Here is a 15,965-nt window from a genome sequence, read left to right as displayed (position 1 = left end):
GTTGTGCGCGCTGAAGCCAGATGCGCGATTACGCACGCGCGCAGTTCAGAGGGAACACTGGTCACTAGTCCATCGCAGGGCAGAAATAGCCGTCTTTTGCCCAGTTTTTGGATCAGGGCCTGGTGGATGATACAAAACAACAAATAGAAGACATTTCATTGCTTTGCAGTTTGGATGAGGGAAACTGATGGTTAAATGTTCAAAAGAATTGTAGTTATTAATTGGCCTGGGACTAATTAATAAATCAGACTGAAAGATGGCTACTACTCCTCCTCTTCCCGTAGATCTGGGAATGTGGAACTTTAAATAACTGGAGGGAGTTGACTCATTTATACTAATGTTGTCCTCTTGTAGCCAGGTTATGATTATGAGAAATCATAATTTCTCATAATCCTTTTAGATCCGTTTTTAATCTGTTCAGTGTTGTTCAGTGGGAAAGACACTGTCTCGATAGGGTAATGGGTGGGTAACAGTACAGATGTGGACATGGTCTAGCCCTGTAGCCTAGCTTGATGGTGGAGTAGACTTTGTCCAGGGTTTTTTTGCTCCTAACCTGGCCAGCCAGATTGATAATGTGCAGCACTCTACATTCTGCACATTATCAATCTGGGACTGCTCCTATCGAATCCGTTTTGGGAAAGGAGCAGAACTCTCCGAGCTGATTAGGTGAAGCGACAACTAGTGCCCGCCCACCAAAGGTAGGCGAGCACTAGGTGTTGCACTAAACCCTAATTTCTTTGTTTTGTCATCTTTAATTTGTCATAATATTTCTTCAGGTTTTTTTAAAGGTCTATCATGAGGGTTTTTCTTCCGGCGGCGCCTCCGGGCAGCGGCTACGCATACAGCTCTGACCAACTCTCGACATTTTTCATAAAAAATGTTGGCAAACTTGAAAAGATTGACCAAAAGAGCATCCCCACAACATGATCCTGACATCTCCGCGTTTCACCATGGGTATGGTGTGTTGAGGATGATGTTGTACATGATGTGGAAGAAAACTCAATTTTGCATTCAATTGACCAAAGTATCTTCCTCTATATCAGGGGTGTCCAGCTCCAGTCCTCGAGAGCTGGTGTCTTGAAACTTTTAGTGGTTTCCCTGGCCCCACACACCTGAATCAAATAGCACAATTAGCTCCTCAGTATGCAGTCAGGTTCTTCAGAGTACTGCTAATTAACTGATTATTTGACTCAGGCTTGTCAGACCAGGAACACATCTAAAGGTTGCAGGACACCGGCTCTCGAGGACTGGAGCTGGACACCCCTGCTCTATATGAAATATGCAAAATACAAGCAGGCCTTCTTATCGTTCTCTTGGGGAATTGCTTTCTTCTTGCAACCTTTCCATGAGGGCTCGATTTGTGGTGTATACAACTCAAATCCATTAAGATCCATCTTAAGTGAAGGATTTCTGAAGCTCCTAAAGCTTTACCATGGAATAAAAATTGTAAAAACCCTGCATCATTTTACTTTCACTTCACAGTCATGCTTTTTGTTTTTCTGTCACATAAATTTCCACTAAAATACACAGAAGTTGTCATGGTGTGTGAGGATTTCACTGGACCAAAATCACAGACAGGAGCTCAGGATCTGCGTGGTAATTGATGATATTTAATCAAATGAAACAGAATTAACTTATAAAGGTACAGTAGGAGGTCAGGGCATGGAAAATAACCATGGAGCAGAGAGACGAACTGCATGTAGCATCACAGAGGAACCAACAAAGAATTAAATTAAATCAATTCAATAATTGGAAACACAGGTGATTGGCATAGGCCTAGATGAGAAGACACGTGGGAAAGGGATCTGCTTAAGTACAGGGGCAGGCAGGGAGGAAACACAGGGGGAAAAATCTAACAGATTATATGAGTAAAGGTACGAACTAATGAGACATGAAATGAAACTCAAAAACAGGCACACCCACAGATCATGACAGACGTTTGCTGTAACATGAGAAACTGTGAAGATCGTCAACAGATACATACTTTTGTAAGGTGCTACGTTTGTGGGGTTTTTTTGTTTCATTTATACACCTTGATTTTTGCTTTTGGCAAACAAACCGGTGACTCATCAGTGAAAATCTTGTCTAAAAGGAAATGGCTGGGGCCAACACATAAGAAACATATCTGCTTGTACTTGTCAATATTCCTTTTAATGCAAAAGAGATCTTTTGATGAATTGAGAAATGCAATAAAATGTGTTTAAGATTACATCTTAATTTATTATCCTTTGCCTGTGGTTGAATTCGCAATGACAATAATGGCTTTCTATTTGATTCTAACTTTTCTGTAAACTTAAGTTTTTGCAATTAAGATTCAAATTGTTTAGAATTTTGATGTTTACACAAAACATGAAATAAAGTCACAACACATGTATCATTGGCTTAAGTCAAATTGTCTGGAATTGTCAGTTTACTTTTTTTTCAAGTAAACTTTTTCTTTTTTGGATGAATTTTTTGGATGAATATTTAAATTTGGCTAGGAACAATAAAACATTAAACATGACAAAACCAATTACAACAAAGCCAAAACGAAATCTCACTGGTTTTAAAAGCTAAAGAAGAATAATAGGTTTTAAGACCGTTTTTAAAAGAAGGCAATGGATGATCTTCTTTAATGTGGGAGGTGAGGTTGTTTCCCTCTGGACCTTGGTACCATCATCCAGCTGATCCTTACCCTATAGGAGTTAATATAGCTGTAACTTTTTTTAGTTTTCATGCAGTTGTTAGCCTTTTTTGCTCTAATTCACTTTTTATTCCTATTTTTTTTTTCTTTGTAAAGGCTTAAACAAAGGCGGGATGCAAAGGCAGAACTAATACCTGTTTTCCATTATAACCAACTCAGAGCGCTTTGCTATGGGTCGACTCGCTCGTTCAGCTTTCCCATTAGTAACAGTTCCAGATACCCCTTGCTCTTTTTAGCACCTATTTCCATGTGGTTCCAAGCACAGCGAAGACACAGGGTCAGGAGACAGTGGGTCGCTGATTTGCTGAGAGTCACTGTTACTGTAAGTAACTAGAGCAATGGCAAAAATGAATCAGATCCACCATATTAAAAAATGAACACTTAAAGCTAGGGTCTGCGATTTTTCCAGAAGCTTCCCTGTCCATTTTTGATTAACTGCACAAGACCGTCTTACCTTACTCTTCCATTCTTCAGGGGGATCACGTAAAAAAAAAAAAAATCTCCCAAATAACTCTGTTTTTTTTTTCTACTGAGGTCTTCCTCTCATTCTCATAAACTTGTACGCTCTTTGTTTCTTACGACTCTCAGCCATGTTCAAAGTCTACACCGAAGCTAACTGCTAAGCTAACCAGATACATAAACACTAGAAGTGAGCTTGCACACCCAGCAAGCAGAAACTAATTAAGAACGAGCACGGACACTGGCGTTATGTGAGCGCTTCAGATTGCAGGGATTGGTCAGAGTTTTTATAGTCCTGCAGCTTCAATAAAGATTGATTTTTTTAAAACCTCCATTTTCTGAATATATAATGTAGATTTTACCCAGTATAACAAAAACTGTTTCTGAACAGAATTACCAACTATAGCCTAAATTACGTATCTGTAGATTGTAGATCTCTTTACGATGACAGTATGACCTTAAATTAATGACAAACTGTTAATTTATGAGTTATTTTAGCAGGTGTCACAAGATAGAATTCACTTAGAGTTTACTAAACAATTTCAAGAACTGTTAAAAAAAAATATTTAGCCTAAACATTTGTTCACAGGCTTCATGTTTCAAACACAAGAAAGAGATCATTGATGCATACATTTTTATAAAGTGCTTTGTTTTTATTTCCCTTTTATTAAAACCAAAAAAGGCCCTGATTGTCAAGGCTTTTACAAGCCTTCCAAAACCACAGCTTTCAGAACAAAAACAGATACACTGCACACATAGCATAAACAACAATCATCACTCACATCATATTCAAATTAAAGCCACAAATAAATAGATATCTTAAAAAGAACACAATGTGCCTCCTTCACCATATTAGCTTTGACACACTACTCATCTCTACGAAATTATAAAAGCTTATAACTGTAAATGTTAAACTACAGCATTTCTATAAAAAGGCTGAAGTTGTTCCTGTGACATTCAAATTCAGGCGATTTCCAACCTGACCATGGTTGCTTCATAAAACTATTCCTGACATCAGCCACGGAAAGAAACTTAGCCATCCCCAGTGCTTTTTTACCACAATAAAAAAATAATCTTTAAAAAAGAAAAGCTCTTCATCAACCTTTTCACCACAGCAAGAAATAAATAGACATTAAATTAGTACACCATGTATACAGATATTAACAGTGTTAAATTACTTCTCAGCAGACACATGCGAGGTTATCTTTCAGCCCTTTTCAACAGAATCATGTCGTGTCATGTAGTGTGCATAATTTAATCTGATGTAACTGTGACATTGAGCACGCTTCCCACTTTCTGGCTGCCGTCATGTGAACAAGTCTACAAGACAGACTAAAATATACAACATCCCTGTTAATTTAAGTACATTTTTCCAGAAGAAAGAACCAACTTTCAAACAGTAATTGTTTTTTAAAGTAGATTAAGATGTAATTCTTCTTCTCTAATAGTTGCAAAGTTGATGCATACAAAGAGAAAGGTCTTTGATTATTCCTCTTTAAACAACATCTCTATTGTTTGCAGTATATTTTATTTTTTTCAGGTCACTACACGAGTTTCTTCAGGATGTAGAGCTAGGGAGTGAGAACGTCATTGTAGAGGGCAGATTTTATGTCTAATGAACCATATCTTTGTTGATTTGGCCATTTTGTTTTGATTTTGTACTGGCATGTCTCAAAGAAAACAGCTTCATATGTAGTTTCTATGCAAAGGTTATTATCATGTGCTGCTGACCCCAACATGCTCTGAATTCACAAGGATTACTGATGTTTTTCAGAACCTTTTAGGGCTAAATCAAGACACTAGTCATTGGCATTTATTTTTTGTCTGAAAATTTACCCAGACAATAGAAACATAGCAGGCTAGTGGGGTATGGATTTCCACTGCATGTAACTTTAAGGCGTTTTAACACATTGTTTTTTGCATGAAGTGACTATGAGGTGTTCAATAATTTGATTTACCCCAAACTGATTCAATTTCCCATCACATTTTTCCAGCAATTTCAAGAGCACAACTTGATTGTAAAACGTATTGACTCACTAACTTTGTTGTGTAAAAAAACAACATAAAGCAACTCCCCTCCATTAAAACAAAACAAAGCACAACAAAAAAACATTTAATCCCTTTAAAATAGCAGCAGTGTAAACTTACCCTTTTATTTAACACCCCTTTTGCCCTTATGTAAAATATATATATATATATATATAGCTAAATCCCCCAAAAAAAAATTATGATTTGTAAAAAGTTCAATATTTCTTGTCACTTAAAACTGATATATAGATTTATAATGCAGCGTTACATTTTTGAAGCCTTTATTTCTTGTAATTGTGAGACTTATTTCTTACAGGGGCTGAACAGTGGAGCTGCACACTGCCGCCTATTGCCTAAGGCCCTGCGTTCAAGAAAATATCAGCAGAGTCTCACCTGGGCTGAGGAGGAGAACAACCTGATTGTTGCTCAGTGTTTTAACCAACTCTTTTCAGATAAAGGTCAAGTTTGCTTTTTATCTGGAAATCAAGGCCCCAAAGTGTGGAGGACGAGTGGAGAGGAGCAGATTCCGCATTGCTTGAAGTCTAGTATGAAGTTTTTACAGTCAGTGATGGTTTGACATGTCATTTAACCTTGCCAGTTACCCGGCAAGCCGAAATCTCGTGTTTTTTTGTGCGTTCACTAACACACCAGAATCCATCTTGTACCGCTCCGGCTTCAACTGTTTGTGTGTGAACCAAAAACGGTTCGGGCCAATCACTTTGCAGTATTGAGGTTTAAGGCGGGACATACAGCTGAGATGAAATCCAGAGCGGTTGAGTCCACAACTGAACCAACATAAACATGGCAGCTCAGGAGGACGCATGTCTAGCTGCTGCTATCACACCTGATTGGTCAGAATCCACGTCTGCTGCTTACGTTTTAATTTGATACCGTGATTGGCTAAAACCAACCTTTGGTAAGCGGGCACAAGGTGTCAAGAGAAAGACCCAACAATGCATGGCCTGAAGGCAGCTACCAAAGGAATCTGGTCTTCTATGAGACCTCAGCAGACCCACAGGCTGATCTCCTCCAAGTCGCGCAGCTTTGATGCATTAATCCACGTAAAATGACCAACCAAGTAACGAGTTCATAGGAGTGAACATACGACGTTCCTGTTCAGGATGTTCTTGGGTTTTCATATGTGGAGTCATCAGAATTACAAGAAATAAAGGCTGAAAATTTGATTTATTTGTATTTGTAATTAATCTATATATGAGCCTGAAAAGAAAAATATATTAAAGGTTTTTATGGTATCAAACATTTCTAAAAAGTACCTGTTTGAATCTACTTATGTGCCAAATAAGTGAACTCATCCCTTAATTGACCTTTATTTTATATTCACACATCCTCCCTCCCTATTATTTGGTTTGCTGTCAAAAAAACAAACAAAAACAATAAACACTTTTTACCCGTGTACTTTTTAACCATTCTAGAGGCAGCAAGATGATTTAGGCATAGGCACACTTTTGATCAAAATCTTATAACCAGTGTGAGGTTCAAAATATTAGCACTTTGTGCTGCTCAATCATAACCAGGTTATAAGATGAGCTTTAAAACCGGCTGCTCATTAGTTGTTTAAAGGTTTAAGACCATGAACCAAAAAAAGCAATACAAAACTAAAAGTGTCATAAAAAGGACTCTTGGGAGTAGTTTCACAGTTTTTGTGGACCACTTTTAAAAAAAGCATACAGGAGCTGCGTGTTGGGGGTTTATCAATAGGCTCGGGGCAAAGCTGCGGCACACAGTGGAGATGGTTTCAGAGGGCATGTACAGTCAGAAAATGATGTTACTTTTAATTAATATCCCCTTTTATCAATTTCCAAATGTAGACAGTGGAGTTAGATAAGTGAAACATGCAGGGTGGTCCAAAAGAGGTGCTTTATTCTTATGGAAGAACCTTTCTGGCGGATGGGTTTTGTGAAACACAGCGGTTCCTATGACAAGTAGATGTTCTTAGGGTGTGACACTTAACTATTTGGTTTCAACCCTGTCATGGTCATAAAATTATATTTAAAAGACAATCATACAGGGTCCATCCTTTGCAGCAATGGCTTTGTGAGAAGCTTCTTGCCCCTGCCATCTGGAGGTCAAAACCTGGCAGATGATGACATGAATGTCACATTTATGACTTTCTGGTCTCTTGCTACTATTTCTACTGTTTGCATTTTGAAGCAGTATTGCTAGTTATTATTATTATTGCCGTTATGCTAGTTATGATCCAAAAAAACATGAATATGAAAACTTGTAACTTCAACCCCAGCCTTGAGATTTTGTTCAGGTTTGCATAAAATTATTAAATTGCTCAAATCTCTCGTGTTAATGAATTCAGTTGTCTATCACTTTTGGAAGATTTTGTGCTACACTTTTTTTTTTAATTTAGTAAGGTTCTGATCCCTGAATAGATTAATTCACTTTTAAGTAGTATAAGCCATTATTACAGCCAAATAAACCAGTATAACTACCAGCAAACTCCTGCTGGTAGATAGTTCATAAAGTAATATAGCTGTTTTTTCTCTCTATAAACTACGAGCAGATTTTAGAATGTTTTTTAGAAAAAAAAAGCTTGTTACCAAATATTCTGCTGATTGACACGGATTGACACAGGGTCAGTAATGAACATCCCCTCGCAGACAGGTCTAGTCAGTAAAAAGTTGGGTATAAAGGGGCCAAAACTACAAAGGGTCTGAGCAGACAGACCTGCACCTGAAGGTTTCAGCATCAGTTTCCACCGTTTGGACGCACTTCTGCGTAGTTCTTAACTAACTGGGAGATCCTGACAACTTTAATGTCAGCCGGCACTTTGTCATAATCAGACCACAGGTATTCTGGAGACAGCACCTTGGTTGGTTTGTTGTATAACAGGTACCTGGACAGAAGGAGGACACATATGCAGTGTATGAGTTTTAAGTTTAGAGTTCAATATAAATATCATTTTGTTTGTCATGTTGTGTAATACTGTACTTGTTGAGATGACTCTCCTCCTGCCAGACAGCTTCAATCTTGTTTTTGGTATCCTCCTCCGACATTTCATAACAGTACCTGATAAAACAGCGGATTAAAACCTAAATATAAATGCTGCTGCAAAGGTTTAACACATGGGGTGTCATGTAAAGAAAGCTGTGTGGATTACCAGGGTTTACGCTGAAACTGAGTAAACTAAACACACCAGATAAATCCAAACATAAGACATTTTTAATAGGGCTGGGCAAGTTAACGCGTTAATTTCGCGTTAACTCATTAGACTATTAACGGCGATATTTTCTTTAACGCGCATTAACGCATGTTGCTCACATGCTTTTATTTTGTGAAGGTCTGTTGCTGCGGTGTAGGGGTTTGAATCAGAACAGTAGGTGGCGATAATGCGCCAATAACCTCGCTGTCAGCCAAGCCTCGGATTCAGAGGAAGAAAGGTGCTGGCCGGAAAAAAACAAAGTCGACACGGGGAAGGCGGTGTTTCCCGCAGGAATTTGCTTAGGAGAGGCGGTGAGTTGAACAAGTTTTGTGCGGAGCGGAGCGGGGGGGGGTCTGCTTAGACGCCGTCGGTGAAGTCGCTTCTCGTTTCAAAGTATCCATGTGTTTTTGCCTGTTTTTCCCTGCCATTCACTATATGCACGCGAGAAAGCAACAACAAAAAACCGCGTGTTAACGTCAAATAAACATGCACGCATATCGAGTTAGCAAGCATTTCAGTTTAAAGTTCTTCCAGCATGGAATATGACAGAAACAAGTTAGTTGGAACCACTGCCAAGTTAAACTTAGGTATTGAACATAAAATGGTAATGCTGCTCCCTGCTGTTACCTCAGAAATTGCCTGTTTTTGGTAGATTTTTTCCCCATAAAGAGAATTCCCTGTCAGTGGCAATAAGCTTTAATTTATTATTATTGCTATTTTTTGTTTTACATGTTTAAGTTGAGCTTTGCACTAAATATGTGTTACTGATAAGTGCTACAAATGTTACAACACTTTTGTTCATATGGCAGCAGAACATTAAAATAAAAGTGCTCTTTACACTACTTTTGAATTCATTCTTGTAGTTTGTAAATACAATGCGATTAATCGCGATTAATCAGGCAAATTATGCGATTAATCGCGATTAAATATTTTAATCGTTGCCCAGCCCTAATTTTTAATGAACATTTTCTTTTTAAAATCCTAATCCTCTGAGGTAATAACGACTGAATGCTTTCAGCATTTTGTGTGGAGTTGATAGCTTGTGTTACATCCTGAGAGCAGAACTGTGTGTAAGAAAACCTGGAGTGGTCATCACTTGCATAAATAAAAATTAAATATAAATAAATATAAATATAATTATAGTTTGATTACTTGACAAGCTTGTACATGTCGCCCAGGTATCCACCCCAGACAGCTGCAGTGTAGTAGTAGTCTCCCTCCTCGGCAGGGATGTACGCTTTGGACTCTGGGCGACGTTCATAAGGAAACTTTTCCCTGGGTGTGTTCTGTGTGGAAAAAGCAGGTTAAAAACTGGATAAAAACGAAAAGAGGCACTAATATATGTGATGAACTGAAAATAATTGGTAAAAACAAAATTCTACACAAACCACGTCATTCGTTTTTTGAGTATGGGACAAGGACAATGCACGTATTTCATGATGCAGCACTTTTCCTAAAGCCAATATATTGTAAGAAAATAAAAAAAAGGTGAACCTTGTAGTAGCCACGGTGAAGTACAGCTGACAGACGACTGAGAGACTCAGCTCCAAACCGACTGTAGAAAACACTGTCTATGTCCATCATAAACAGATAATCTGCCTCATTACGGATCTGAAATTAAAGTAGACGAATTAGAAGAGTGAATGAAAAAGATTACAATTCCAATAATTTCAGAGCACATTACAACGGCTTTTTGTAATTCTGACATTTGTTTCAAACGTGACCCCATTTGATGTGGACCCAGTTAAATTGAAGACCGAGACAAATTACCCCCCAGGTGGAGTCAAGGTCTGGGGATGAGAAGCACCAGAGGATGAAACCCTACGTCCATAGAGCACACCTGTGCTGCAGTACCTGCCTACGTACTCGATGGTCTCAGTGACTGCAGAACCTAGCATGTTTTCCTACTAGGAAATATAAAATAATTACCCACAATGTTTTCATGCCTATATGTCTGATCACTGCGACGAATTTCCATTTACAGGCAATGAAAACATGATATTTAACATTAGAATATTACATCAGACCTGTAAAAAAAACATTTGAAACAGAAATGTGGGCTTCATGGAAAATATGTTTACTGGTTAAAAATTGTATAAATGGTACTCTCAATATCGTCACCTTCCAAAATTAATGGCCCATGTCTTTTTTCTTTTTTTTTTCAGAAAACACAAACAAAATATGGCAAAAAGTTATTACGTTGATTTAGGGGAAAATTATTACTTTAGGCAAAAAGGCCATTATTTTAGGATGGTGATAATATGACAAATGGACGTTATTGAAAGGCAGATTCTAAATTCTTGAATATGACGGCATATTGACTCCATTTATATTTACCAAGTACTTTATGACAGATAGAAAACCAAAGTCCATGTGTGATCCTGGCTATTTATGAGGCACCGGGTATCTGCCTACCTTTGCCTTATGGTTAACTCCATCTCAGATTGTAAATAGGTGTGTTCATTTAAGCCTGAATAAAGCTTTGACAGCTTCTATGACTTCACAGAGACAAAAAAAAATCATTAGCCTTTATGGACTATCTTCTGTCTTTCACTTTTTACCGTTTTTTCAATGGTGAGGGTGGCCCACTTCATCCTTCCAAGCACAACATCCTGCCAGCGGTTGGCACTTGGAACAGGCACAGTTGTAATTTTCCTGCCCTTACCCAATGCTACCTGAAAAGTCAACGAAATAAAGCAAAGAAATTACAAACAACATCCCCAAGCATTCAAAGATGGATCGACCGAGCAATACAAATTAACCCTAAAGAGCTGTTAAATAGTATGTTAAATACCAAACATACATTTTTAAAGTGTTAGCAAGTGTAGAGATACCTCAGAAGCAAGAATCTGGTGTATACACACACACACACACGCCTTCTCTACATACACACAGGTTTGTATTTATGCACCCATGCAAAAAATCTACATTAAAGGTCATGCAAACACAGGTTTGAAAAGATTGTTTTTCTAATTTGTTGTCAGATGCAACCCAGATTTAATAAAGTCAATCGAGAGATTAGGATCCCACCTCTAGATATCCGTTTTTTGCGGCGCAAAGATGCCTTGGGACATGTAAGCAACCAGCTTCTCCATTTCTACAGCTTCTACAGTGACTGGAGTTTATAAGAAAAACGAACATGATGTAAACCAGCACCTGGGGGCAATGTGGCTTCCCTTTGACTGTTTAGACTTGGTTACGGCATTTTAAGATCATTTCAACACACTTTATGTTTACCTTCAGTTCCTACAGCTTAGGTTGACAAGGAAATATCTGGGCCTGCTCTCCATTTTGGACCTCATCCAAACAAAAGTTTATTTACATTCACGAATAACACATCACCATAGTTAATGCTGAATTTGAAATTTTGCATTAGTAAGTGCCGTAGTTTATTAGTGTCTTTTTTGCGTCACTTTTTAGTTTGTACTAAACTACTTCTCAGTTTTTACTAGTCAGATGAACAGGGCTTTTATTCATTTTTGAAGTTTGGGTTTCCTTTTTAATAGTTTCCACTCTCAGAAAACGTGATTATGTCGTAACGCCGGCATGTAGGAAACGGCAAAGACTGCTGACTTGGCAGATGTCCAACAGAAAACCTCAAGTAGGGTAAGCCAAAAGATCTTTGTGAAAGAAGCTTGGTGTTCAGAGGGCTGCAAAAAACTAAGAAACGCAAAAAAATGCCCCAGAGTCAATTTTTTATGGTTGGATATTCACGACAGAGGAGCTGTGCCTTCGCCTGCTTTGCTCCACACCACTGCTGCTGCTGTGGCACACAGTGCAGCAGCAGCAGTCTGGGTTCTTGAACATGTTTTTAGACTCTTTAGAAACAAAACTTAATAGGGTTCAGTGAGTGTAAAATGAGAGAAAGCCACTTTAAATCTGCAGATCTAATTAAGGTTGTTAAATACAACACGCCCATCTGCATCTAGAAAGCTGAAGCATCCTTTTTCATTTCTATTGCTTCCCTTGAGCGGGCTTCATGGTTTGTAAGGGGAGTGAAGGCCTAGTGGTTAGAGCATTGTGCTTGTGTCCCAGAAGCTCTGGGTTCAACTCCCACAGACTGTCACTCTGGGTCCCTGAGCAAGACCCTTAACCGCAGATTTCTCCCTGGGTGCTGTACAGTGGCAGCCCACTGCTCCCCAAGGGGATGGGTTAAATGTAGAGAACGAATTTTACTGGAGTGTACGTCGCAATGACAATAAAGATGATTATTGTAAGTCTTAAAATTAGATTTCAGTTTGACCCATTCCGTTCCTTAATATTAATGTCCTTGCTCTTCAGTTTAACTTTTCCAAAGGACTTCCTTGGGGAAAACCTTCTCGTTTCTCCTCGCCCCTTGGCCAATCAGTGAACAGCAGTCTGTTCACATCATATCCAAGCCCTACTCCGCTCTGATTGGCCCTACTTCTGGTCAAAACAAGCCAGCCCAGCCCTGAAAACAAAAATTTGAATTATTCGCTAACCGGGTAAAGCCAAGCAGAGCCAAGTAGAGCCAGGCTAAATGAAGCTGGTGACCAAGGGGCTGCCAAGAGTAATCTGAAACCCACTATGAATACTGGGTGATCTACCTGTGCTACATACATGACCTTTTACATCTTTCAGTTTCCTTTGAATTATTCGTAAATAAACTGTTTGCTTTTTGATTTTATGGTTCTACAAAAAGCCATGGAAGTATAATGCAGCCTTTTTTTTTGTTTATGTACCGGTCTATCTTACTGAAAAGTACATTAAATCTCTTACCCAGTATGGGTAGCAAACTTAAATAGTTTGTACTGAATTATACACCTGTGGTAGACTGGTACTTCGCCTGTCGCCCAATGAGTGTTGAAGATAGACACCTGTGAGCGTGCATGGATAAGCAAGTATAAACAATGGACGGATAGATGGATGGATGATACACTTGTAACTTATGCTACAAATAAACTTTAAAATGAGCAAAACACTTATTGAGAAAGTATCTAGTACTGTAAATTATCTTAAAAACTTTATAAACATTGAAGGAACCTTTGAAACAACTAGCAACAGCTTTATTGCTTATTAAACATCTTTACTGGTCATTATCATGGATGATTTAATGACAAATTACTTCTTAGAAGTAACCTTATATTTTAAGCAAACAACAATTTTAACGCTGCATTTCTAGGTAGTAACTATTTTGACAGCAGGGGCGTATTTCTCTGAAATGTTCAGAGAAATCCGCCCTCAATTTTCCCTTCACGACAACAACTTCCTGCTTCTAAATGGAAATTCCTCGTAGCATAGGTGTACTTTAATTTCCCAACGTTTTTTTTTTTTTTTTTTTTCACACATGGCCTGTTTTTTCTTTTTGTGTTTCTGGCAGTCTTTCCTGGTACAGCTGCAATGGGTAATCTGATCACTTCTTTAAATATTTGTGGTCTGTCTTTACAAGGTCCTTGCATGACCTTTTGTAACAAACTTTTTTTTTTTTAATTCTTTGTAAAGAAATATCAGTTTGCTCATTGATCCCTGCTTCTGTTCTTATGGTCCAAAGGAAAAAAACAAAAAACAAACAAACATGGAAGCGATCCAGGCTTTCTTAAATTGTACCAGTTCATCTTACTGAAAAGTACATTACATGTCTGTGTGGGTACCTAACTTAAATAGTTTTTTCTGAATTATACATTTGTAACTTACAGTACAAATACATTTTAAAAGTAACAAAGCACATCTTGAGAAAGTATCTAGTACCGTAAATTACCTTAAAAAACTAAGAGAAAACATGTTTGACAGCAGGGCTGTATTTCTTTGAAACTGTCCGTTGCCCAAGAATGTTATGATACACCTGAGAACTCATCACTCCATTATCTCTCAATGTCTCAACGTACAGTTTGTGTTCCTCCTCAGCCATACGTTCCTCATGGCTGAGGAGGATTTCTTCACGTTGTTTGTTTCCTTTTGCTCCTTTTCAGTATTGACCATGAAACAGCTGCAAACGACTGAGTAGCTTACAAGTTAAGCAACGTGTGTAACTGGAGAAATTTCCTCGTACCGCTTTGTTCAAGCGTGTAGCAACTTGATACAGGTAATCAACAGTATAGTCGGGTTAAATACCTGCAAATCGTAAAAGGAGAATTTTCTGCTTTAGGGTCTAGACTGAAGAAGCACAACAAGACAGAGACAGCATTGTTGTTTTTTAACAGAAATTGTTGCAAAAAATTTAGTTATCATGCATGTATGGGCATACATGTGTGTTTATGTATATGCAGGTATGTGTGTCTATGTATATGTACATGTATCTACATGAATAAATAAGTTTGACTTCTTTATGCCCCTTTTCAGACACTGAGGTTATACTTCCAGGTTTATACAATAGGTTCGTTTTTTGTTTTTTATTAGTAGTTTCTATCTATGTTTAAATTCATATTCGGACATGTAAGGTGGCGTTGGTGCTCATACCGATGAATATGCATGCGATGACTGTGATTTTCTTACAATTTTTGTTTACCGATCACTTTTATTTTTGTTGGTGGAATTGTCTGTCTGTCTGTTTGGTATAAATTGATTCATTATCATTATCATTATCAAAAGGGAAAATAGAGGTCTGAACAATATAACTCATGAAAAAATATGTAGAAATGCCAGATTAATGTATTTTATAAGTTAAAGAAACAAAAGTGAAGATAGCATCAACACTTCTTGTTTCACAAAGCAAAACAACAATTTCCTTTCTCAGACTTCCAGTGAAACAAAGAAGCGATTGTTTTTCAGGAGACAGTTTTACAGTTACAGTTTTACTATCAAAGCACCAACTTCAACTGTAAGACACCTGACACCTTTCCCTGGAACGTTATCTGTCTTTTTTATGCCTGTTTTTTTAGTGTTTGCACGGGTTTGAGTGTGTAGCTCCTCCTGCAGCAGCAGTATTGACTAGAAGTCACACACAGCTGCTGAGAGTAATAATGAAGAAAAAAATCTTTATTTGTTATTTAATTGTACATTCCAATGAAATATGTCGTCTGGTTTCAACCCATCCCTTAAGCCAGGCATACGCCGTAATTTTTTTTTGCCCTTTTTGGGCCGATTCTTCAGTCGTGTGAGAACTTTGGGATCAGTTTCAGCTGCATGCTGCGTCATGTCGTATCCAGGAGGGTAACGAGGGGCAATTAGCCTCTCACGACCGCCTCCCCATCAGGAATCATACAGTCGGGTAAAAATTAAACATGTTTCAAATTCAGTCGACCCTCGTAAGGAGATGGTGAGCGCCTCCTGCTGTTGAAGCAGAGTTAAGAGGATCTACGAGCCAATTTACCCCAACCTCGCACACTGCGCACGTGCAAACAAAGAAATTCTTCTTCTTTTCAGAGGAAAACATAGGAGTGGAGGGAAGCATGGCGGCGGTACGTGTGACATGGAGTCAAACTATGCCGTGCGTAGACTGTACGAGTTTTTGCCCTCTTCGGGCCAATTCTTTAGTTGTGCGAGGATTTTTTGGATCGGGCCGAGTTTCAGCTTGATCGTGCGTCCTGCGTCGTGTAGTTTACGGAAGGTAACGAGGGACGATCAGCCTCTCACCACCACCTCCCTATCAGGAATCGGACGGTCGGTTGAAAACCAAACATGTTTGAAATTCAGTCGGCCCTCGTGAGAGATGGTGAGCTCCTT

The 15,965-nt window shown here is 38.5% G+C and overlaps 1 protein-coding gene across 1 annotated transcript in view; it reads right to left on the bottom strand.

Moving 5' to 3' along the window:
- Positions 1-6,116: 6,116 nt before the first annotated feature.
- LOC105918866 (globoside alpha-1,3-N-acetylgalactosaminyltransferase 1) overlaps positions 6,117-15,965 on the bottom strand; it is a 30,029-nt gene continuing 20,180 nt past the window's right edge. Inside the window, exons 7-11 of the mRNA XM_036135865.1 lie at positions 10,904-11,017; positions 9,837-9,953; positions 9,495-9,628; positions 8,132-8,209; positions 6,117-8,036 (exon numbers count right to left, since the gene is read on the bottom strand). Of these exons, the coding sequence (XP_035991758.1) occupies positions 7,889-8,036; positions 8,132-8,209; positions 9,495-9,628; positions 9,837-9,953; positions 10,904-11,017 (591 nt within the window). The 3' untranslated portion in view covers positions 6,117-7,888. The remainder of the gene's footprint in view (positions 8,037-8,131; positions 8,210-9,494; positions 9,629-9,836; positions 9,954-10,903; positions 11,018-15,965) is intronic.

The sequence above is a fragment of the Fundulus heteroclitus genome, chromosome 4, assembly GCF_011125445.2.
Source record: "Fundulus heteroclitus isolate FHET01 chromosome 4, MU-UCD_Fhet_4.1, whole genome shotgun sequence".
NCBI classification, from domain to species: domain Eukaryota; kingdom Metazoa; phylum Chordata; class Actinopteri; order Cyprinodontiformes; family Fundulidae; genus Fundulus; species Fundulus heteroclitus.
Note: the sequence above shows the minus strand (reverse complement) of the source record. Positions and strands in the feature narration are given on the sequence as shown.